This window comes from Canis lupus, chromosome 5, assembly GCF_048164855.1.
Source record: "Canis lupus baileyi chromosome 5, mCanLup2.hap1, whole genome shotgun sequence".
NCBI lineage: Eukaryota > Metazoa > Chordata > Mammalia > Carnivora > Canidae > Canis > Canis lupus.
Window position 1 is genome coordinate 77092642 of NC_132842.1, and position 23936 is coordinate 77116577.

Genomic DNA, 23936 nt, shown 5'->3' on the forward strand with positions numbered 1-23936 from the left:
GTCCCTTCAAAAACGGGGTGGCTGGGAGGTAGCTCCGGGGCCCTATGGAGATAATGATATGGGAGATTGTGTGACCAATGAATTGCAGAGGATTCTTGCTCCTCAAAATGTGGTCCATGGACCAGCATCGACATCACCTGGGAGCTGGTTAGAGATGTAGAATCTCAGGTCCTGCTCTGACCCACTGACTCAGAACCTGCAGTTTGACTTGACCTCAGGCTGTTCCGATACCTATGTATGTATGTATGTATGTATGTATGTATGTATGTATGTGTTTATTTATTTATTATTTTTATGTATTTATTCATGAGAGACACACACACACAGGCAGAGGGAGAAGCAGGCTCTACGCAGGGAGCCTGATGTGGGACTCGATCCCAGGACTCCAGGATCATGCCCTGGGCCTAAGGCAGACGCTAAACCACTGAACCACCCAGGGATCCCCTCCTATACACATTTAAGGTGAGTTGGAGACATGCTGGTCTGGGGCAGCGGTTCCTAACCTAACCTTGACCACATAGTAGAATCACCAAAGCCATGTCCCTGAGCATCTCTAGGTATGGAACCCAGGCACCAGTGGTTTTTCAAAGCTCTCCAGGTAATTCCAATGTGTAGCCACATCTAGTGCCAGGAAGGTGAATGAATAATTTTTTTTTTTGTCAATTAAACTCAATGGATAGTAACTTTCTAGCACGTTCACCGAGAAAGATCTGATGTCTGACACAGGGGTAGAGTTTTGGGCACAAAGCTAAGTTATCACAAGAAGCTGGTCTTTATAGAGTCTTTACTCAGGGCCAGGTCCTAGGCTATCTGTTCACCAGCACGCTGTAATTTAATCCTCATGGTAACCAAGATATTATTTTCCCCTTTTATAGAGGAAGAAACAAAGAGGGCATGCCTTACCCAAGGCTACGCAGGCAGCAACAGAACTGGTTATCTGAATGTTTAACGATTGGGTTGACCCCTAGTGGTCTTCAAACTGTGTTCCTTGGAATCCTGGTTCCACAGAGGCAGCTGAGGAGCTGGTGTGGGGCATGGACAGGTCTGGGAGGCCTGTGGGTCATCTCTGGCACACCGGGCTTGGCAGACACTCCTTCTGGAGACAGCATTCCTTTGTCCGCCAGCCCGGAGCATTTTGGATCACGTGGTGCTGCCCAGGCCCTGACAGATGTTCCCCACTCCCTGCCGCCCAGGGACCCCAGGAACTAATCCTAATGGCGGAGGGCTCGTGGAGGGATTAGTGCTGGGGTAATCGGCACTACATCTGCCAGCCACTGGAGAACTGCACCTCAGAAGCCCAGGAAGCCATTCCCGTCCCCTGGCACATGGGGACTCCTGGAGACACTGGCCAGCCATGGTTGGGCCTGAATTGCCCTGTCCTTCCTGAGCCTTCCAGAAGAGGGTGAGTGGGGTTAAGAGTCTGGAGGGCCGGTGTCTGACAGGGTTGTTTCTAAGGCTGGAAGGGGAGGCAGTGGCCAGGAGAACGACCAACTGTCCTGATTTCCCCAGGCCTGAGGGATCTGGAACTTTCAGTGCTAAAATCATGACAGACCTGGGCAGATCTGGACAGTTGGTCGAGCTTGCAGGGTTTCTGAGCTCAGTTCCCCTTGCCTTTGAGGTGGAGCTTCATGAAGTGAAGCTTTGTCCCCTCCCCTCCTCATTCCCCCTCCTCATCTTCTAGCATTTCTGTCCCCTCCTCCTTTCCAGATTCCAGGATCCCTGTTGTTCTTTACTCCTCTGACTCAATTTTCCATTCATAGGGTCTCCTGAGCTGTAGACCCAAATCTTCAAGGAGCTGGAATCTTCCACACCTTGGAAAGAATGAAGACCCAGGTAAGGCATAGCCCCATGAAGTCTAGATCATTCCACATTACCTTCATTATCACCACTAACATTTCTAGAGTTTGGACTGTAGGCCAGGAACAGTTTCAAGTATTTTGCATATACTAAATTCTCGAAACCAGCCAGAAAGTACTCCCCTTCCTTCTCATATCCCCAGGCCTTTGGCTGGAGTGCCCTTGATTCATCCCCACTACCTGTTCAATGAATCTTTCCTCCCCCTCCCACCCAGAGGCTGAGCTCATGGGTCCCCCTGAGACCCAAAAGCTGTCTGCACATGCTCTGTTTACATTTCCTTCCCAGAGAAATGACTACACTAGCACCAGTTAGGCAATAGCTTTCTAGGGGCTTTGCATGCATTATCTCGTTTACCCTTACCTAATTTCTATGAGGTATAGGAAGGATGGTCACTTCCATTACACAGATAAATGGAGACTCAAAGAGGTGAAGTCATTCGTCCAAGGCCAGTAAGGGCAAAGTCGGCATCAAGTCTTGCTTTCCCTGACCCCAGAGCCCTTGAGTATGGTCACTCCACCATCTTGCTGGCTCTATGGGGGACAGATGTTGGCCAAAGGTCCTGTACCCTAAGGGCATAGGACTGTGCCCAACACACAGCTGACCCTTGGAAACTGTATTCTGGATGACTGACTGGACAAGGAGGGTTGCACCAGAGTGGGCAGGAGAAGGAGAATGGAAGTGAGTGTCTTGGGACTGTAGACCACCTGGGGAAAGAATGGGGGAGGCATAGAGTTTGGGAGAGTCGGGCTCTTCTGGAACCCTTCCCTTGCCAGCATTTTCCAGAGGGGAGAGAGTCTTAGTGGCTACTGCAAGTCAAAATGTGAGCAGCTGGTGAGCAGCTTAGACATTAAACACTGACCCCAAATTTGGGTCTATTGGTGTAAATCCTGAGATTGGAGATGGGCATGAGAGGCGGCTGGGCCTCAGAGGAGGATGATGAATTGGGGGTGCAGAGATCACAGTCATGTGGTGAGGTGGGGTGGAGAGATGCAGAGCACAGAGCTAGAATCCCAGGTCCGTCATGTGCTGTCCATGACTTCGGCAAGTCATTCAAAGTCTCTGAATTTCGTTCTGCACTTGAAAATGAGATGTTGGGCAGCCCCAGTGGCGCAGCGGTTTAGCGCCGCCTGCAGCCTGGGGCGTGATCCTGGAGACGCAGGATCGAGTCCCACATCGGGCTCCCTGCATGGGGCCTGCTTCTCCCTCTGCCTGTGTCTCTGCCTCTCTCTCTCGCTCTGTGTCTCTCATGAATAAATAAAAAATAAAATCTTAAAAAAATAGCTTTCTAAAAAAAAAAAAAAAAGAGAAAATGAGATGCCCACATCCTGGCCATGTCATGGATGTGTGTTAAGGGAGATTAGGTTGCCCTCCCACTGGGGCTCCCTCCCTGGCCCTGCCCCAGTGGCCCTTTGCTCATGCTCTGAGGGAAGCACCTTCTGACTTCCCTCTCACACAAACAATGCCAGAGAGCACCCCCTCCACTCCTTTTGGCTGAAGCGCAGTCTTGTGTCTGATGTCACTCCTGTGACACCTCGGTGGAGTCATCCTTATGCTCTTGGGCTCTTTAGCGGCTTAGTTAAAAAAAAAAAAAAAAAAAGGAGGAAGTGTGTACATGCATTAAAAGGCACTTTTTTTGGTGTTCAGTTCTATGAGTTTTGACAAATGCACACAGTCCTGAAACCATTGTCAAGATACAGGACTGTTCTATCATCTTCCGAAGTCCTTTCTGCTCCTCCATCCTCTACCCCATCCCTACGCCCCAGGCAGCCACTGAGTGGTTTTCTGTCCCTACAGCTCTGCTTTTTACAGAATGTTATGAAAATTGAATCACATAGACTGCAGCTTTTAAGTCTGGCTTCTTTCATTTAGCATAACGCATCTGAGATTCATTCACATGACTGCATCTATTTGTTTCTTTACATTGCTGATAAGTATTCCGTTGTGGGGATATAGTGGAGTTTGTCTCGACTATATCCAGTTGAGGGACTTTTGGTTTGTTCCCAATCTTTGGAAATTATGAATAAAGAATGGCTTCAATGGGAACCCCAGATTTAGAGCTGGAGATTTCCGGATGTAAATATAAACTCTTTACAAATAGTCCATCCTGCTCCAACAGCTGAAGACACGGAGGCCCATACAGGGGAAGGGACTTGTCCATAGTTAACACCCGACTCAGGAAATGGGGCTGAGATTTGAACCCAAGACCTTCATCTTGCAGGACAATGTAAAGTTCAAAACATATTTCCTGAGGATCTGCCAGTGCCAGGTGGAGTGCCAAGTGTTGCAGGCGTAAAGGCCAAAAAGGAACGATCCTGGTGTGGGAGGCACCTGCCACCGAGTAGGGACCCAGACAAAGATGCCAGTAGCAGCCAGTGTGGATTACTATTACAATGCAGTAAGGGGTGTGCATACAGCAGAGAGGAGAGGCCCTCAGTTCTACCTTGCAGAGAATGAGAAGGCTCTACGAATACCCATGGGTTTTAAGGGAAAAAGACAAGTTTGTCAGGTGGAAATGGATAGAAAGGGCCTCACAGAGGGGAATCACAAGTACAATGTCATGGAGAGGGGGATGAGGCATAAAGATGCAAGGGGGAAGAGAAGGAGGAGGAGGAGGAGAGGCAGGAAATGGGCCCATGGAGTCAGTTGGGGTCAGATTATAGCAAGCCTCTCTGGCCAGACTGGTTCCTGAAGGACAGTGCTCAACATGTGAGTGTGTGGGATTGGACAGAGGGACAGGGAATTGAAACTCAGTGAGACCCTAATGGAACAGAGCCTATAGAGCAGGTGTTGGTATGTACAGATGCTGGGTATGTTTCAGAGATGGCATACAGGTCAGTGGGGGACAGGATTAGAGTATTTGATAAATGGTTCTGAGATGACTGATTATCCACATGAAAAAATAAAATTATTTTCCTTCTTTTTAAAAAATACTTATTTATCTATTCATGAGAGACAGAGAGAGAGAGAGAGAGAGAGAGACAGAGAGAGGCAGAGACACAGGCAGAGGGAGAAGCAGGCTCCTGCAGGGAGCCCGACGTGGGACTCGATCCTGGGCCTCCAGGATCACACCCTGGGCTGAAGGCAGCACTAAACCTCTGAGCCACCCGGGCTGCCCTATTTTCCTTCTTTATACCATGACCAAAAATATATTTTTGTGTGTGTGAAAGTATAGAAATCTACATCTATAACCTCTGTATAAAGGCTTTTCTGAGTAGATAGCACGCACACACACACACACACACACACACACACAGCAAACAAAAGAGACAATATTGATGAATTTGATTGGCACAACCAAAACCAAAACGAAGAACCCTCTATTCAACAATAATAGCTAACAGAGCTTACAATGGGACAAACAGAATGCACTTTATATATATTAACTCACTAAATCCTTACTAATTTACGAGGCAAGCACTGTTATCACTTCCTTTTTACACGTGCAGAAACAGAGGCACAGAGAGGGTGACTTTCTTAAGGTCACGCAGCCAGGAAGTGGCTGAACTGAGATTCACAATTTGGCAATCTGGCCACAGATTCACCACTACACTATTCTGGCCCCGCAACAAGGTATCATAAACGCAATGTGAAAAGACAAAAAACATGAGCAAGAGTATCCAGAACTTACAAAGAACTCTAATAGTAATACAGAAAATTGAATAGGAAAAAACAGGCAAAGGATAGGAACAGTCTATTCGTAGAAAAGCAAACCCAAATATACACAGTAAACACAGGAAAAAGGGTTCAGCCCTATTAATTAAAAATAGAAATGAGAATCACAGGTCGTGGGAGTGTTACCTGGAGCAACAACTTTGGAGAGCAACTGGATAGTATCTAGTTCAGCTGAAAAAGGCCACACTTGACCGCCCAGATATTTCATTGCCCGTCACAGTGCTCTCAATTCAAATGCATAAAATAGGCACTTAAAAAAAGATTTTAGGGGGCAGCCCGGGTGGCTCAGCAGTTTAGCGCCGCCTTCAGCCCAGGGCCTGATCCTGGAGCCCTGGGATTGAGTCCCACATTGGGCTCCCTGCATGGAGCCTGCTTCTCCCTCTGCCTGTGTCTCCGTCTCTCTCTCTCTCTCTGTCTCTCTCATGAATAAATAAAATCTTAAAAAAAAGATTTTAGGGGTGTCTGGGTGGCTCAGTTGGTTTGGCGGCAGCCTTTGACTCGGGTCGGGATCCTGGGGTCTTGGGATTGAGCCCCAGGTCAGGTTCCCTGCTCAGTGGGGAGTCTGTTTCTCCCTCTCCCTGTGACCCTTCCCTCTGCTTGTATTCTCTCGCTTTCTCTCTCTCTCAAATAAATAAAAAAAAAAAACTTTTTTTTTTTTTTTATTTAAAGAGAGAAAATGAGGGGGCGAGGGACAGAAGGGATGGAGATGGGAATCTGCAGGTGGTGCAAAGAGGACATTACCTCCACCTAGAATGTCTTATTTTCCCCTAGCCATGCATTTGTCAATTATTTTTTTTTTAATTTTTATTTATTTATGATAGTCACAGAGAGAGAGAGAGAAAGGCAGAGACACAGGCAGAGGGAGAAGCAGGCTCCATGCACCGGGAGCCTGACGTGGGATTCGATCCCGGGTCTCCAGGATCGCGCCCTGGGCCAAAGGCAGGCGCTAAACCACTGCGCCACCCAGGGATCCCGCATTTGTCAATTATTTATTAGGGTCTGCTATGCTCCAGGGACTGTTCTAGGCACTTGGGGCACTTGGGGCACCACAGTGAGCAAACACGAACCCCTGCTCTCTATGGGATGAGATGGACCAACCAGAAACTAAATGAGTGACTGACATGGTATTTTTTTTTTAAATGTAAAGAATATCTTTACGATATGGTAAAATGTTAAGATCTAAGAAATTTGAGTGGTAGGTGCCCCGTCCTTGGAGAACTCACACTCCCCTAAGTACATCAGCTACTAGCAGTCAGACAGCTACTGCCTTAGGGAGTTGGTCTTGTACCACAATGGACACTTGGACAAAGTGCCGTGGAAGGGACCTGGATGAGGAGAGTTGGGGAAAGCTTCTCGGAGGAGGTGGCACCTCAGCTGGCCTTGGAGATTTCACTAAGTACACAGGAGAGAAATGGCACATACAGCAGAGGAAACAGGCTGTGCAAAGGCCCAGAGGTGCGGAGGTACACGTGTGGCACGGCGTTGAAGGGGTCATCCTGGAAAGAACCTTGGTTTTCCAGGCGTGATTTTTCCCCCACGCCCTGGGCTCTCCTGATGTCTGGGTGAACCTAAGGTATAGTAGGGGGTCCCTCTCTCTCCTCCCTCTGGCTGACTGCCGTGGGGGCTGCGCCCTGTGTCCTTCCCCTTCCAGGTGGGCCGGCAGCCCCGCCTGCTGAAAGTGAAAAAGAAGTGGCTCTTCCCAGCTTCCTGCAGCTTCTTCTTCCTGTTATCTGTGGTTATGACCGGCTGCTTCCTATGGCAGTACCACCTCCCCAAGCTGAAGACCAGTGAGTGCACAAGCATCCTTGAGTTTCTCCCCCACCCGCGGGTCCTGTGGGCCGTAAGCTGATCTGAAGGTGTAGGGGTAAGAAGACCCCAAGATTTAGACTCAGAAACTCTGGCCTTCATTCTGACTCCAACCCTCACTGGCTGTGTAGCTTTGGGCCAGTCACATGATCTTTCTGTGTCTTGATGCTCTAATGTCTAAAATGAGGACCCCAGTGCCACGGGGGTTTCCCTAAACTACCCGGTCTGGCTGTAAAACTCAGGGTCCCCCAATAAGGGCAAATGGAGTTTTTCTTGCCTGGTCCTCTGCCCTCATGATAGGATCTTCAGGCCCTACCCCCCTTTAAAGGTCCTCCCCCAGCTATATCTAAGACCCTGGGAGGAACAATGAGGTGTCCTTGGACAGACGCTGCCATTGCTTGGAGCCTCTCCATCTGGGGGCTGGTCAAGGCTTGGCAAATGAGCCACCACTGCTGGGCATATCCATCAGGCCCTCTGTTGCTATAGCAACCCCTATGCCCTCCAACCTGTCGAGATCCTGAATCATCCAGAATCCCAGCTCTCTGCTGAAGCTGGGGTGAATGCCTCTCTCCAGTCCTCTTGTGTTACAGATGCCCAAGGCTCAACACGGTGGCCTGGGCTCCCAAAGTCCCACAGAGATACTTTGCAGAAATGGCTCCTTTTATTTTCTTGCTGGCCTTTTCTTCTCCCACCCAACCCATTCTTTCTAGGGTAAATTCCTTTACCAGGGTTTTCTTAGACTCTAAAGCCAACAGTCCCCAAGTAGGTGGGTCAGCTTGTCCTCTAGGGCCATGCTTCTCAAACTGTCAACCTACCAACCTAAAGCAGACCAGTACTGCTGTAATGCGGTACATACAAATGAAATTAAATGAAAAAAAAAAAGAGAGATTAAATGAAAAAAAGATTATAAATGCCCAAGTTTTAAGATTCAACACATAATTACTCCATCAAATTGCTATAGAAGTTTCTAAATGCATGTTTTCAAATTTTCTCCTTAATTTGTCACAAATGGGAACCAAACAGGTCATGGACCTGCTCGTGTGGGCACCACCTGAGAGGCTGTTAAAAATGAGGATGCCCTGGGTCCACCCCTTATCTACTGAATCAAATCTGCATTTTTAAAAATAGGGTCCATACCCAGTGTGGAGCCCAGCATGGGGCTTGAACTCATAACCCTGAGATCAAGACCTGAGCTGAGATCATGAGCTGGATGCTTAACTGAGTGACCCACCCAGGTGCCCCTCAAATCTGCATTTTAAGATTCCTGGGTGACCTTTTGTACAGGTGCAAATTACTGCAGGGCCGTGGGCTTGAGCCCTACCTGAGTCCCAGGCGAAACAAACTGGCTGAGACCTCCCTACTCCAATGATTAAACCTATGTCAGGGATTTGTTGAGAGATCTTCCCCAAGGTTTGTAATTTTTCTGTTTGGGACCATATCGGTTATCTAATGCTGAGTAATAAACCACCCCCAAACCTACTGGCTTGGAACAAAGTGATTTATACTTCTCGTGATTCTGTGGGCCTGCTGACAGTTCTGCTGCTGGTCTAACCTGGGCTCTTTTCAATTCAGGAGACAAGTCACCTGGGTAAGTCTCTCTATGTGCACACCTGCTCCCATGGCCGCTATTCCAGGCTTATCCACGAGGGGGCAGTGTTCCCAGGGAGCAAACTGATCAAGGCCTAGTTTTGGAAGGCACCCAGACAATTCATCCTGACAAAGTCACAAAGTCAGGCAGATTCAAAAGGTGGGAGGAGTTGGATGAACTTATGGCCATGGTGAGCCTCCCACAGACTGGCTGCTCTCAGTTCTGTGTCGTCTCGGGACATAGTGGGGGGACGCCTTCACGAAGGGTGCGGCTCCTAGGGGCCCTTACACCCTCCCCGCTCCTCACTGTTCTTCGAGGACCCGGGGAGGTCTGGGGCGGCTGCAATGATCTGTCAGCCTGAACCCCGTCCTGCCAGGGCCCACATCTCCCCTGAGGTTCCCGGGAAGCCATACTCCTGGACCAAAGCAGAATGGGACTGAAACCTGCTATTTTGGCCCCACAGCTCTGGTGACAGAAGGCACTGTCCCTTATGGTTTAGGCCTGAAGCCCTAAGTGGAGCCCAAGTGCACTTCTCCACCCAAATATATGATCAGAATCGGGGAAGCAGAGACAGACAGACAGGTAGACAGACATGGCTGAGCCAGCCCCAAGGAGCCAGAATTTTTCTAAGGCAGCTGACTACATGGAAGGGGGATGCCAGTCATGTAAGAGAGAAGGGCTGCCAACCAGGAACCGTGGCCTAATTGGTATTTTGAAGGCCAAGCATCACATGTGGGCATGGACTGTCCCTTCTCTTCCCAGGCTGACTCTGCCTTTTGCCCCTTGCTGCTCATAGCAGGTCGTTGTGCCCTGCTATCTCCCGGGGAGGCTGCTGCCAGCTGGGACGGCTGGCCCCAAGGCACGGCTCTGCCCTTTGCTGCCACCGTCCCATCTCTTCTAGGATGACCCCTAGACTCCTATCCTGATCTTTGTCCCCCACTCACCATGTGATGTTCCCTCCAGGTTCCTTGGGACCAGAGGTGACCTCTGCCCCTGTGAGAATGTGTCCCCGGCACCCTGAGCCTGTGCCCCTGGCCCACCCTCTCCCTGTGTTGAAGGAGGCCCTGGAAAAGGTCAGTGATGACCCAAGAGGGGACTGGGTGTGTGGGCTCGGCCTGGGTGATGAAGGGGAGGGCATAACCTGTGCGCTAGCAGTGGTATTCATGCATTCATTCAACATACAGTTCTTGAGCACCTACTCTGTGCTAGGCACCAGGGCTATAGCAGGAAGATAGTGTCCTGCTCTAAAGAAGCTACTAGTCTAGAAGTGACAGAGTAGTCAACACAAATAACATCGACAACATGGGAAAGAGTGAGGATAGGGGACATTTGGGGAATGCAGGGATACAAAGAATTGGCTTTGGGGTCAGGCTAGGCTTCTGGAGCGAGTGGTGTCTAAGCTGAGACGTGAACAAGTAGGAGATACCTAGAGGATAGATTCACGTGACATTCATGTGACAAGGGAGCTTGGAGGAGTGACACGCATGCTCTGGGCAGAGGGGCCAGCATGTGCATAGGCCCAGAGGCAGCAGAGTGAAGGCAAGGGACACACAGAGAACTACAGGGAACTTCAGGCTGGCGGGGCCAGAGGTGGGCCGAGGAGGACAGAGCCCCTATCCCAGAGGCCAGCACAATACGATTAACTGCCCCCACCCCCCATGATGCCTTTTAGCACCACATGATGGCTTAACACTAGAGGGGGCTGCCAGCCAGCCCCAGCCTGTGCCACTCAGACCCCACCCCCTGGGCCACTCACATCAGGAGACCGACAAATGGACAAATGATACATGACCAGAAGTACAGGAGCCAGCAGCATGGCACAGGGACGGGACAGGCGTCCAGGACAGTTGAAGGGACAGGGGGTGATGTGTGTCCACGTGGGAGAAGGTGTGAGCCAATGCAGGGAGACACCATCACTGTCTGCAAATACAGGACAAAGTTAGCAGAGGAGAGGGAGCAGAAGGGTGCTGGGAAGCTCCAGGGTCATAGTAATGAAAACAGAGCAGCAACGATAACCACGGCTGCCCTCTGGGGAGCGCCTAGTGCATGGTGGCTTCTTTCTAGGAATGCTTGGGAGGCCCCGTCTACAGAGGAAGACACTGAGGCACACAGGGGCAAAGCTAGCACCGGCCTGGGAACCACAGGTGGACGGAGCTCTGGGTTCCAGATCTGTGTAATCACCTGGCAGGCCGGTCCAGCAGTAAGTTAGGAGCTAGGGCTGGCCTTCACGTGGGCTTCTAACCCTGACTCCATGAACCTTCAGCTGCTTAGGGCAAGTCACTTTGTATCTCATGGATTTAATCTTCTCATCTGTAAGACATGGAGGAATGAGCACTGAACTTGTTATGAGACTTAAATGAAACGATGCGTGAAAATCACTTTATATGACACCCGGCACATTCCAAAAGTCCAACAAACCTAGGAGTTCTCACCATCACTGCATTTCATTATTGAAAACAATGTCTTTTCAATAAATGTTCAAAGAAGGCCTAGGGGCCCTCCTATAGTGACTTCTCTAACATTAGGAGGTGAGACTAGGCCTCCTGGGGGTTTTCTAGGGCTTCAGAGGGGGGTTCAACTAGATGAGTAGTTTAACCCCTCCCTCTTTTTACATTTCGCCAAGGAAATGTTTCTTTAAACAAAAATCTTCATGAGGAAGCCCTACATAGAAAACACATGTGGAGCTGCACTGGTTGTAACTGGATGGGGGTCCCGTCCCAGGGGGTATGAGAACCTGAGGTCTGGGGGCTCCAGTGACAGTGGGGAGAGAATAGAGGGGGTCAGGCCAGGGCTGCTGTGTGCAGGGTGTGGTGTGGGAGTGCACAGGGCATGAAGAATGAGTGGAGTGTGTCTCTCTGTGCCTGTACTTGAGCCTCCTGCTCCTTTCCTCCAAGGTGGACAGGATCCTGCGTCAGGCGCTGTCTGCCCCAGGCCTGGCTGCCGTGTCTGCAGTTGTCATCCACAATGACACTGTGCTCTGGACTGGGAACTTTGGGAAGAAGAATGGCTCAGATCCGGCCTCTGGGCCCCCCAACGAGTACACCATGTACCGGTCAGCCGGGTGACCTCCAGGGTCCTGTGGAGCAGGGCAAGAGATGGGAGGACAGGGGAGACCTAGGAGATCGGGGGACTCAAGAGAACCATGGCTAGGGTTCACACTGCCAGGGGCCTTTATGAAGTCCTGACGATTTTATAGATGAGGAGACTGAGGTCCAGAGTGGACCAGAGGGTGCCCAACATCACACCATGGTGGTGGAGGTCAGGAAGAAATTCCTTCTGGAGAGTTCTGAGGAGCTCAAAACCTCCCTAACCAGAAAAGTTTCCCTGTGTCCCACCCCCAGCCCCTTCTATCTGCCACAAAGGGACTATAACCAGTTCCTGGGCCCTTGCCCCTGATCCCTGTCAGTTGGCAGCAGTGGTCCAGGTGGAAGAAATGTGGGACCCTCTGCTGCACATCCAGAGTCTCCCTGCCTAGGTGCTGCCTGTGGGATCCCTAAAGCTGCCCATGCAAAGTGAACATACTCACACCCAGAGATACTGTAAGGACTACAGAGGTTCCAGTCACACTGCACCTGCTGTGTGCCAGGCATGGGGCCAACAATTCTATTTGCTGTCACCGCTGAACACTTACTACCTACCTGCCTGGTTTGTTGCCCAATCTCATTCAATCTCTCCTACCACCTATGAATGGACAATGAAACTGAATCTCAGAAAGATCTAATACTTGCCCAAGACCACTTGGCCAACCCACATCTGTTCCAGAATGGGAAGGGCCTGGGTTATGGCCTGGAATGGGGTGGGTGCTCAAGAGTGTCCACCCACCACTGTGGTACGTTCTCAAACATCCCAAAGGCAGTTCTACAGAGGCTGGTGGATTTCTGTCTGAGGGCCTGGGTAAGGGTGGGCTCAGTGCTTTCCTAGAACACTACAGAGTTGGGGTGTGGAGGTGCAGGGTGGATGTGGGTGGTGGGGCCAACCGCATTCCTCTGCACCCTCGTGCCCTAACACTGTCCAGGATCTCCAGCCTCTCCAAGATCTTTCCGGTCCTCATGCTATACCGGCTTTGGGAGGAGGGCATTGTGGCCTCCCTAGATGACCCTCTGGAGCGCTACGTCAGCACCTTCACCATCAACAACCCGCTGGGCATGGCGTCAGCCCCTGGACAACAGAGCCTGATGGACGGGCTGGAGGAGGTGGGCCCAGCCCCAAGGCCTTCACCGGTCACCCTCCGAAGGATGGCCAGCCAGCTCTCAGGTGAGCAGCTCTGAACTTTCCCAGCTCAACCCAAACTATTTCAGGTGAGTTCTCACCCAGCCAGGCTGGCCATACCACCCTCTCACCTGCCCTGGATGGTGGGCCAGGGGTAGATAGATCTGGCAAGGTAAAAGCTGAGGTGAAATCTGGGAGTTTAGGGGCAGCCCAGGTGGCTCAGTGGTTTAGCGCCACCTTCAGCCCAGGGCGTGATCCTGGAGACCCGGGATCGAATCCCACTCGGGCTCCCTGCATGGAGCCTGCTTCTTTCTCCCTTTGCCTGTGTCTCTGCCTCTCTCTCTCCTCTGTGTGTTTCTCATGAATAAATAAATAAAATCTTAAAAAAAAGTCTATCTGCAAAGAAAATTTCTGTAAAAAAAAAAAAAAGAAATCTGAGAGTTTAGATCAAAGGGACAAATCAAGATCAGGTGGCAGGTTGAAAGGCAAGATCTGATTATTAGGTCAAGGACAAGCCAATTATTTGTACTCAGTTCTACACTGAAGACCTAATTTCCCTCAATATACAAAGATTGCCTACAAATCAATACCAAGACCAACAACCCAACAGAAAAATGGCTGAAGAACAGGAACAGAATAGACAGCTCACAGAAAAGTACAAATGGCCCTTACGACTACTAAAATGATGATCAACCTCATTCATAACAAAATGTATGTAAATTAAAACCACTGAACAAAACACCCCCCCCACCACCACCACCATCAGGCTGGCAAAGGCCAAAATGGTGAGTGTACTAAGTTGGTGAGGTTAATGGTGAAATAGGCCCTCTTATCCATCCGTGGTGGGAACTTAAATTGGTGCAACCTGTATGGGGGACAATTGATAACATTTATCACAATTTAAAATGTATATATCCTTTGACTCAGCAATTACCCTTGTAGGAAATTCTACAGAAGCATTCACACGTGAGTGTTACGAGGTAGGCACACATTCATTACAGCCCTGTTTGTAATAGTGAAAAGTGGAAACACTTAAAGATAGGAGAGGGGTATACAATCAAGATGTAGCCCCAGAAAAAAGGGTAACAATGCTATGTACTGAGATGGAATAAGACATAATGTTAATTTAAGTAAGGAAAAAGCTCAAACAGTATATATTATATGCTACCATATGATAAAATATGGATAAAATAATACACACATTTAGTGCATACCTGTGCATGAATGTATATATGTAAGAACGTATAATGTACATATTATATAACACACTTATGTAAACCTAATGAATATACACATACCTGCCATTCTATCATCTCGAAAGGCCTGAGGTCTCAGTCAATGGACATGCCTGGTTATCTCTTCTGAGCCCAGATGGTGTCCCCAAGGCTCAGCGAGAGGATGGAGCCTCCCAAATTAATTCAGGCAGGACAGGATCAGTCATCGTTGTCGTCTTCTTCTTTAAAGATTTTATTTATTTATTCATTAGAGACACAGAGAGAGGCAGAGACAGAGGCAGAGGGAGGAGCAGGCTCCCTGCAGGAAGCCCGATATGGGACTCGATCCCGGGACTCCAGGATCACGCCCTGAGCCAAAGGCAGACACTGAACTGCTGAGCCATCCCAGGTGTCCCTTCCTCATTTTTTTTTTTTAAGATCTATTTATTTATTTGAGAGAGAGAGTGAGCAGGGGGAGGGGCAGAGGGAGAGAGAAAAGCAGACTCCCCGCTGAGTAGGGAGCGCAATGCAGGGCTCAATCCCAGGACCCCAGGATCATGACCTGAGCTGAAGGCAGATGCTCAACCGACTGAGCCACCCTGGCGCCCCAGCATCAGTCTTCTGGAGGGAAGGCGGCCCAGTGGTTAAGGGCACAAGCACTGAAATTCCAGCTCTGCCCTTCCCAGCTGTGTGATCTTTGGCAAGTCATTTAACTTCTCTGAGCTCTATGTTTCTCTTCCATTTGCATAATTAGTGGGGATTAAATGAGCTAATGAGTATAAAACACTTAGCAGAGCACCTGGCACACAGCAAGCACTTGTCAGGGTAGCTTTGGTTATTCTATAGCCAGGGTTAGACCCAGGTTCAGTGGGGTCTGATGTGGATGTAATTCTGGGGGTCCTTTTTAAGGGTACATCATTAAAAATTCAAAATTAGATACAGGCCTTGGAAGGGGCCATGCAGGTGAGGAACGTTGAAGCTTAGGCTCCTCCAGTCTCCTGTTAAATCCACCCCGGTTGTAACTCTGACTCTAGCGCTCCCTCTAGGGGTGTGTTGTGGATTCTTCTTTAATCCATACCCAGGGACCCAAGTACCAAGTGCTTGGTTAGTTTTAAAACATTCTACACATCTTCTCCTACAGTCTCAGGGGCCCAGCTGAGCCAGTGGCTGCCTGAACAACTCTGTTCTAGGCTCTCAAAGTCTTTCGTGATGGACTCACACTATAATCTATAAACTCTCTCCCATTCCTGGAGCTTTTCATCCATTCTCCAGGTTAAGCCTTCCAAACCTCACAGGGAAACCACTGCAGGTGCTTAAGCCCATTTAAAGATGGGCAAGTAGAGGCTCAGAGAGGTAAAGTACACGGTTCTAGGTCGCACAGCAAGAAGTGCCAGAGTCAGGGAGTGCCTGGGTGGCTCAGTCAGTTAAGCATCTGATTCTCGATTTCAGCTCAGGTCATGATCTCAGAGTTGTGGGATTGAGCTCCATATTGGGCTCTGTGCTGGGCGTGGAGCCTGCTTGATTCTCTCTCTCCACCTCTGCCCCTCCCCTTTCCAATAAAAAAAAAAGAAGAAAAGAAAAGAAAAAAAAATTAGAATTACCAGAGTTAGAGTCAGAACTTAAACTCAGGACTCCAGACTTCATCTCCCAGTTGCTTGAGCCAAAAAGCTCTGAGTCACCCCTGATATCTCCAATCCCCACACCCTCCAAATCTCCTCCAATAGTAAATTCTGTTGGGTCCCCGCTCAAAATATATCCAGAATCCAACCACTCCTCACCATCTCCACTGCTAGCACCCAAGTCTAAGCCACCATCAATTAAACATGGATTCTCAAGTCTTCTTACAGACTTCCTTGCTTCTGCCCCTCAAAAGTCTGTTTTTAAATAGCAACTAGAGCAACCTGATAAAATATAGGTCAGTGCTCTGCTTAAAACCCCTGCAGTGGTCACATCCCACTCAGAGAAAAAGCTAAGTCCTTCTAGCACTCTCTAGCACCCCATGGCATATCCCTGTATCTCTCAGCTCCAAAGTCTCCCTCTTCTCACTCTTCTTCAGCCACTTTGGCTGTTCCACACTGGTCCCCAAACATGCCAAGGCACTGTTGACTCAGGGCCTCTGCATTAGCTGTTCCTTCTGTGGGAGACACTCTTCCCTCACACTGCTGCGTGGCTCTCCCCCTCACCTCCTCCAGCTTTCACCTCTCAAGGGTCACCTTCTCTGTGAGGACTTCCTCTGGTCACCTTGGATAAATAACAATCCCTCCCTTCTTACATGCAATTATTTTTCCCCACAGCATGAGTATTTATTTATTATCTTCCCCTTCACTTGAATAGAAACTCCTTGTGGGCAGGGACTTTATCTTGCTCACTACAGAACCTCCAGGTCCCAGAACAATCCTTGAAACAAAAGGGATGCTTGAAACCCATTGAGTGGAAGGATGGAAAGAAGCCCAGTCTTGTGATCCTTCTAAGACTGGTTGCATTCAATAAACAGTAAATTCCAAGTGGGCAAAGGAGTCAGTTCCACAAAACCTGTTTGAGTACTGACCTCAAGAATTTTGTGGAATCAGACCTCTATGGTTGATGACAATTATTTTTGAAAGTTACTGCGACCAGACCCCATGCTAAGCATTTAAAAATTTTGAGAGAGAGAGAGAGAGAGAGAATGAGAGAGCGAGCGAGCACAAGAATGGGGGAAGGGGCAGAGGGAGAAGCCGACTCCCACTGAGCAGGGAGCCCAACGCACTGCTCAATCCCAGGACCCTGGTATCATGACCTGAGCCGAAGACAGGTCTGAGCCACCTGTGCTAAGCCAGGTCTTAGTCACCCTATGCTAAGTATTTTATTTCAACTAATCCTCAAATGAGCCCTATGATATAGGAAATTATTTCCCTCGTGTTACAGATGAGGGGACTGGAGCTCAGAGAGTTAAGTGACTTGCCCAGGAAAACACAGCTGGGATTAGAGTCCATGCTAGACGACTCCTTCTGCTTCTTCTTCTTTAAAGATTTTGCTTATTTATTGATGAGAGAGAGAGAGAGAGAGAGAGAGAGAGAGAGAGAATGGGGCAGAGACACAGGCAGAGGGAGCAGCAGGCTCCATGAAGGGAGTCTGATGTGGGACTTGATCCTGGGACTCCAGGATCATGCCCTGGGCTGAAGGCAGGCACTAAACCGCTGAGCCACCCAGGGATCCCCTTCTTCTTCTTCTTTTTTTATTTTTATTTTTTTAAAGATTTTTAATTTATTTACCAGAGATACAGAGAGAGAGAGAGAGAGAGAGAGAGAGAGAGAAGCAGGCTCCATGAAGGGAGTCTGATGTGGGACTTGATCCCGGGACTCCAGGATCACACCCTGGGCTGAAGGCGGCGCTAAACCGCTGAGCCACCGGGTCTACTCTCTTCTTTTTTTAAAGTGGTTCTGTGGTCCTTATCTTTCAATTCATGGAAGGTGGGGGAGGGAGTGCACCCAGGGACCCACTTCCAGCTGGCCCAGCAGGTCTGATCACTGCTCTTCCCCAGGGCTGCCTAGAAGGCTCCGGTCCACTTCACTGCTGTGGAGGGGCAGCACCCAGGAGGCCCTGAGCCTGCTCAAGGATGATGTGCTGGTGGCAGACCCGGGAACCAGGTGAGGAGTGTGTCTGATGCCCCGACAACATTAGGAACCTCCCGAGGCGACATACCCCTCCTAGGAGAGAGCCTGTGTCACCTCATCGTAGAGAGCTGGAGCCAGGGGAGACCTCAGGGATCCCTGAACGCATCCCCTGTTCCACAGCTGGGAAGACAGGCCCAGACAGGCGGCACAAGGCAAGGGGGAGGCTGGGCCCATATCCAGTTCTGTGTGAACCTTGTATTCTGTTAATACATCAACTCAACTTTTTTTGAGCATCTACTCAACTGAGATATAGCACCTAGCTTTATTTTTATTATTATTATTAGATTTTGCTTATTTATTTGACAGAGAGCACAAGCAGGAGGAGCAGCAGGCAGAGGAGAGGGAGAAGCATGCTCCCTGCTGAGCAGGGAAACCGATATGGGGCTCCATCCCAGGACCTCGGGATCATGACCTGAGCCAAAGGCAGACACTTAACCCACTAAGCCACCACCCAGGCACCCCCAGCACCTAGCTGTTGAGGTACAGCGGGGAACAAATGTAAAGCAGGCTGCTCCTCATGTAGTGTGCATTCTTCTGAGTGAACAGAGGATATTTTTATCAGTGAACAGATAAACAAGAGAAATACAGATTTTGCCAAGTGCCATAATGGAAATAAATGGGACGCTGATGAGACGAGGAGTGGATGCAGTAGGGCTTGGGAGAAGGGAGGGGGTCCAGTCCTGCCTCCTATTTGTTTGTTACCCTTGAACTCCTGGCTGCCTGTCATTTTCACCCCACAACAGTCCGCGACTCTAGTTTTCCATTTGATGAAAATAAATCATACTAAAGTGTAAGGAACCAATAAGACTTGTTTACCACTAAAAAAAAAAAAAAAAAGACTTGTTTACCACCTTTCCCAGGTGCATTGCTGAGTCCAAGCTGCTGTGTGCCCCTGGGCAACTCTCTGCCCCCCTCTCTGGCTTTTAGTCTTTCCAGGGGTAGGATAGTGACTTGTGTGCAGTGACCTGTGGAGTGTCTGCTGGGTCTGACCACGTGGGATGCAGCGAGGCAGGCTCCTCCTCAGCCGCACCCAGTCCACATTTCACACAGTCTGGGTGGGTGGCTCGGGGCTCCTGAGGGCCACGCATCCCAGTTTCCACCGTTCGTTCCTCTTGCAGGTGCCACTACAGCACGCTGGCCTTCTCGCTCCTGGCCCACGTCCTGGCAGCGCACACGGCTCAGGGTGACTACCAGCGCTGGGTGTCGGAGAACGTGCTGGAGCCGCTGGGGATGGAGGACACGGGCTTCGACCTCACGCCGCGCGTGCGCGCCCGCCTGGCGGCCGGCTTCTACGGCAGCGGGCGGCCCGCGCCGCTCTACGACCTGGGCTGGTACCGGCCGTCGGGGCAGATGTACTCCACGCCCGCCGACCTGGCCAAGCTGGCCATCGCGCTCCTGGGCGGCGCGCCCCAGCGGCTGCTGCGGCCCGACGCGGCCAAGGCCCTGCTGGCGCCGCTGCTGGCCTGCCCGGGCGCCTACTTCGCCGACGAGACGGGCACCCCGTGGGAGTTCCACGCGCAGCGGGGCTACCGCGTGGCGCGCAAGGACGGCGACCTGGACGGCTACGCGGCCTCCCTCTCGCTCGTGCCGCCGCTGCGCCTGGGCCTCGTGCTGCTCCTGGCCGGGCCGCGGCCCCCCGGGCGCGACCTGGTGGCGCGGGCCTACGACGCGCTGCTGCCCGCCCTGGAGCGGGCCCTTCGCGAGGCCGAGCCCCGGCCCGCCCCGCCGCCCAGCGCGCGCCCCTTCGCCGGCTACTTCACCTTCGCCAACCTGACCTTCTACGAGGTGCGCCCCGGGCCGGCGGGCGAGCTGCGCCTGCGCCAGTTCGGGCCCCGCGTGGAGGCGCTCGTGCCGCCCGCCTTCCGCACCCTGGCGCTGCGCCACCTGCGCGGCCGCGTCTTCCAGCTGCACGTGGCGCGCGAGTTCCCGTGCGCGCTGCCCCTCGGGGCCGGGGCCGGGGCCGGGGCCGGGGCCGGGGCCGCCTGGCTCTCCCTCGAGGCGCAGCACGGCCAGCTCGTCCGCTTCTACCCCCCCGACCGCCACGGGCTGTCCCCCGGCTTCGACGTGCCGGGCCTCAACACCTACCGGGTGCTGCGGCTGCAGCGCAAGCCCGCGCTCCAGGCCCCGTGACGCGCGGCGCGGCCCGGCCTTCCCCGGCCTCCCTCGCCTCCTCGGTCCCGCGGGACTGGGAAGGGGGGGCGGGGCGGGGCGGCGGTTAGAGACCCCCTGCGGCCGGCGGAGCGCGGCTCTGCTCAGGGCTGTGGCCTGCGGACCGCGGACCGCGCCGGGGTTGAGCTGTTCGTTCTCCATGGGGGGGAGGAGTTAAGCGCAGACACTGCGAGGAAGCATCTCGAAGCCGGCCTAGCAAGGGGGCGTCCCTGGGTGGCTCGGCGGTTTGGCGCCTGCCTTTGGCCCCGGGGCGAGATCCTGGGGTCCTGGGATCGAGTCCCGCATCGGGCTCCCAGCATGGAGCCTGCTTCTCCCTCTGCCTGTGTCTCTGCCTCTCTCTCTCCCTCTATCATGAATAAATAAATAAAATCTTAAAAAAAAGAAAAAAAAAAGAAACTGTCCTAGCAAGTTGACAGAGTACCTTCTTCTTCCATCTTCTTCCTCCTCCTCATCCTTCTTCCTTCTTTTTTATTCTTCCTTCCCTCCTCCTCCTCCTCCTCCTCCTCCTCCTCCTCCTCCTCCTCCTCCTCCTCCTCCTTCTTCTTCTTCTTCTTCTTCTTCTTCTTCTTCTTCTTCTTCTTCTTCTTCTTCTTCCTCCTCCTCCTTCTTCCTTTTTTATTCTTCCTTCCTCCTCCTCCTTCTTTTCTTTCTTTCTTTCTTTCTTTCTTTCTTTCTTTCTTTCTTTCTTTCTTTCTTTCTTTTTTCTTCTTCTTCTTCTTCCTTCTTCTTTCTTCTTTCTTCTTCCTTATTTTTCCTTCTCCTTCCTTCTCCTCCTCCTCCTTCTTCCTCCTTCTTCTTCCTTCTTCTTTCTTCTTCATTTTATCTATGTATTCATGACAGACACACAGAGAGGGGCAGAGACACAGGCAGAGGGAGAAGCAGGCTCCACGCAGGGATCCCGATGCGGGACTCGATTTCAGGACCCCGGGACCATGCCCTGAGCCAAAGGCAGATGCCCAACCACTGAGTCACCCAGGTGCCCCCGAAAGCGTACTTATAAAAAAAGATTTTATTTATTTATTGGAGAGAGCACGTGTGAGCAGGGGGAGGGGCAGAAGGCGAGGGAGAAACTCAAGCAGACTCTAAGCTAAGCCCGAGTCTCACCACCTGCCCTGGAACCAAGAGTGGGTTGCTTAAGGGGCTGAGTTACCCAGGTGTCCAGAGTATGTTTGTGTCTGTTGAATATAAGACAAAATATGAGTTTGCATTTTGTCTTTTAGAAATAGGCCCTACTGAGTTTTAATTTGTATAAAACGAAATGCACACCTTATCAGAGTTGACAAATATTTATGCCCACTACAATCAAGATATAGAAAATTTCCATTATCCCCTAAACTTCTTTTGCTGTCAGTCTCCTCCCCTGCACCCAGCCCTAGGCAACCACTGATCTATTTTTGTCACTATGGATTAGTTTTGCCTGTTTTAGAATTTAATATAAATGGAATTATACAGTGTAGTCTTTTGTGTATGTCCTCCCCCCCCCCAGCATGATGTTTTTGAGGTTAATCCATGTCTTTACGGGTTATCAATAGTTTGTTTCTTTTTAAAGCTTTCTTTTTTTTTTTTTAAGATTTTATTTAGTTATTCATGAGAGACAGAGAGAAAGAAAGGGCCAGAGACACAGACAGAGGGAGAAGCAGTCTCCATGCAGGGAGCCCGATGTGGGACTCGATCCCAGGACTCCAGGATCACAGCCCCGGTGGAAGGCAGGTGCTAAACCGCTGAGCCACCCAGGGATCCCCAGTTTGTTTCTTTTTATTGCTAAGTAGCATTCCATTGTATGGGTACCACATTTGCTTATTCATTCACCTGTTGATGGACATTTGGGTTGTTTCCAGATTTGGGCTATAAGGAAAAAGCATTCCTGTATAAGTCTTTTTGTGAATACATGCTTTCATTTCTCTTGGTAAATAGATAAGTCGTGCAGTTTTCCAAAGCACTTGCATTATCTGGATGTCCAGCAGCAAAATGTGACACTTAAAAGTCGTTGCTCCACAGCTTTTAAAAACTTAGCATTGTCAGTCTTTTCAACTTTAGGCATGCTGGAGGTTGTGAAGTCCTAGCTCACTGCGGTTTCGATGGCATTGTAGTCCTCATATTGTAAAAGTTCTCTATATGCTCTGGGCGCAAGTGCTTTGTCAGATCAGGTATTGCAAATATATTCCCTCGGTCTTTGGTTTGCCTTTCCAGTTTCTCTCCTAATGATGTCTTTTGGTGAAGAACAGAAGTTGTAACATTTGGATGAATTTTATACCTGTTGGATCCAATACAAAACTTAGGCTTGTCTTTTGCATGTCCTTTAAAAAAAATTAACCTTTTTACTTTGAGGTAATTGTAGATTCACATGCAGCTCTAAGAAATAACTCATGTACCTTTTACTCAGTTTCCTCCAATGAAAGCATCTTGCGAAACTATAGTTACAATAGCATAAGCAATAATTGACATTGATAGAGTGAGGATACAGAACATTTTCATCAGGACAAGAATCCCTCATGGTGCCCTTTTCTGGCTGTGCCCACTTGCTTACCAACCCCACCTCCTCCTTAACTCCTAGCAGCCACCAATCTGGTTTCCATTTCTGTAATTTTGCCATTTTAAGAATACTATATGTATGGAGCCATACAGTATATGATTTTGGGGGATTTTTTTTTTCACTCAGCGTAATTCTCTGGAGATTTATTCAAGTTGTTGCAAGTATCAACAGCTTTTGTCTTTTTGTTATAGAGTAATGGTTGCATGGTATGGATGGGCCACAGTTTATTTAGCTATTCATTTGATGAAAGACACCTGGCTTATTTCCAGTGTTAGGCTATTACAAATAAAGCTGCTATTAACCTTTGTTTACAGGTATCTGTGTGAACATAAGTTTTTATTTCTCTGGGATGAATGCCCAGGAGTGCAACCGATGAGTTGAATGGTAGTCATTTGCTTTTGTTTTGTCTTGTTTTGTTTTGTGTTTAAGAAACTTGTCAAACTGTTTTTCAGAGTGACTGTACCATTTTGTATTCCAATCAGCAATATATGAGTGATCTGGTTTCCTTCATTTTTCTTTTTTTTTTTTTTTTAGCTTCCCCACATTTGTGCCATCTTTTGGTATTGTCATTATCATTATTTTCGTAACTGTAATCTCTTTCTTCTTTCTTTCTTTCTTTCTTTCTTTCTTTCTTTCTTTCTTTCTTTCTTTTTCTTTTTTTTTTGTAATTCTAATTTCTTGATAATGAATGAGTTTTTTTAAAGATTTATTTATTTATTTATTTATTTATTTATTTATTTATTTATTTATGATAGACATAGAGAGAGAGAGAGAGAGGCAGAGACACAGGCAGAGGGAGAAGCAGGCTCCATGCAGGAAGCCCGACGTGGGACTCGATCCCGGGACTCCAGGATCGTGCCCTGGGCCACAGGCAGGCGCCAAACCGCTGAACCACCCAGGGATCCCTGATAATGAATGAGATTGAATTGAATTTCTTTTCATGTGTTTTTTTTTCCCCTACCAATCCATATATCCTCTCCAGTGAAATGTCTCTTATGTCTTTTGCCCATTTCCTGACTGGACATTTTAAGAAATTGTAGTTTTGGGAGTTCTTTGCATATTCTAGATACTGGTCCCTAGTTTGCAAATATGTTCTAGTCTGCGGCTTGTCTTTTCATCCTCTTAACAGGTGTGTGGTGGTATCTCGTTGTCTGCACAACTTTGGCACACAGGTCATTGTCATTGTGTCTTTGTCCTTTTCTGGCTTTATCATACTTCCTTGGCCAAACCCCTTC

At 49.7% G+C, this 23936-nt stretch overlaps 1 protein-coding gene across 1 annotated transcript; it reads left to right on the forward strand.

Moving 5' to 3' along the window:
• Window positions 1-1759: 1759 nt before the first annotated feature.
• Window positions 1760-20129, forward strand: LACTBL1 (lactamase beta like 1). Its single transcript, XM_072828452.1, has 7 exons — window positions 1760-1833; window positions 7181-7316; window positions 9887-9996; window positions 11818-11975; window positions 12939-13177; window positions 17867-17972; window positions 19118-20129. Exons 1-7 carry the CDS (start codon window positions 1822-1824, stop codon window positions 20127-20129), a joined length of 1773 nt encoding a protein of 590 aa, XP_072684553.1. The 5' UTR covers window positions 1760-1821.
• The last annotated feature ends 3807 nt before the right edge of the window (window positions 20130-23936 follow it).

Bases quoted from the DNA above. Each gene is read 5' to 3' on its own strand.
- LACTBL1 (XM_072828452.1), top strand. The intron at 7,317-9,886 runs GTGAGTGCACAA...TGTTCCCTCCAG, and splicing joins CCTCCCCAAGCTGAAGACCA to GTTCCTTGGGACCAGAGGTG. The intron at 17,973-19,117 runs GTGAGGAGTGTG...TTCCTCTTGCAG, and splicing joins GTGGCAGACCCGGGAACCAG to GTGCCACTACAGCACGCTGG.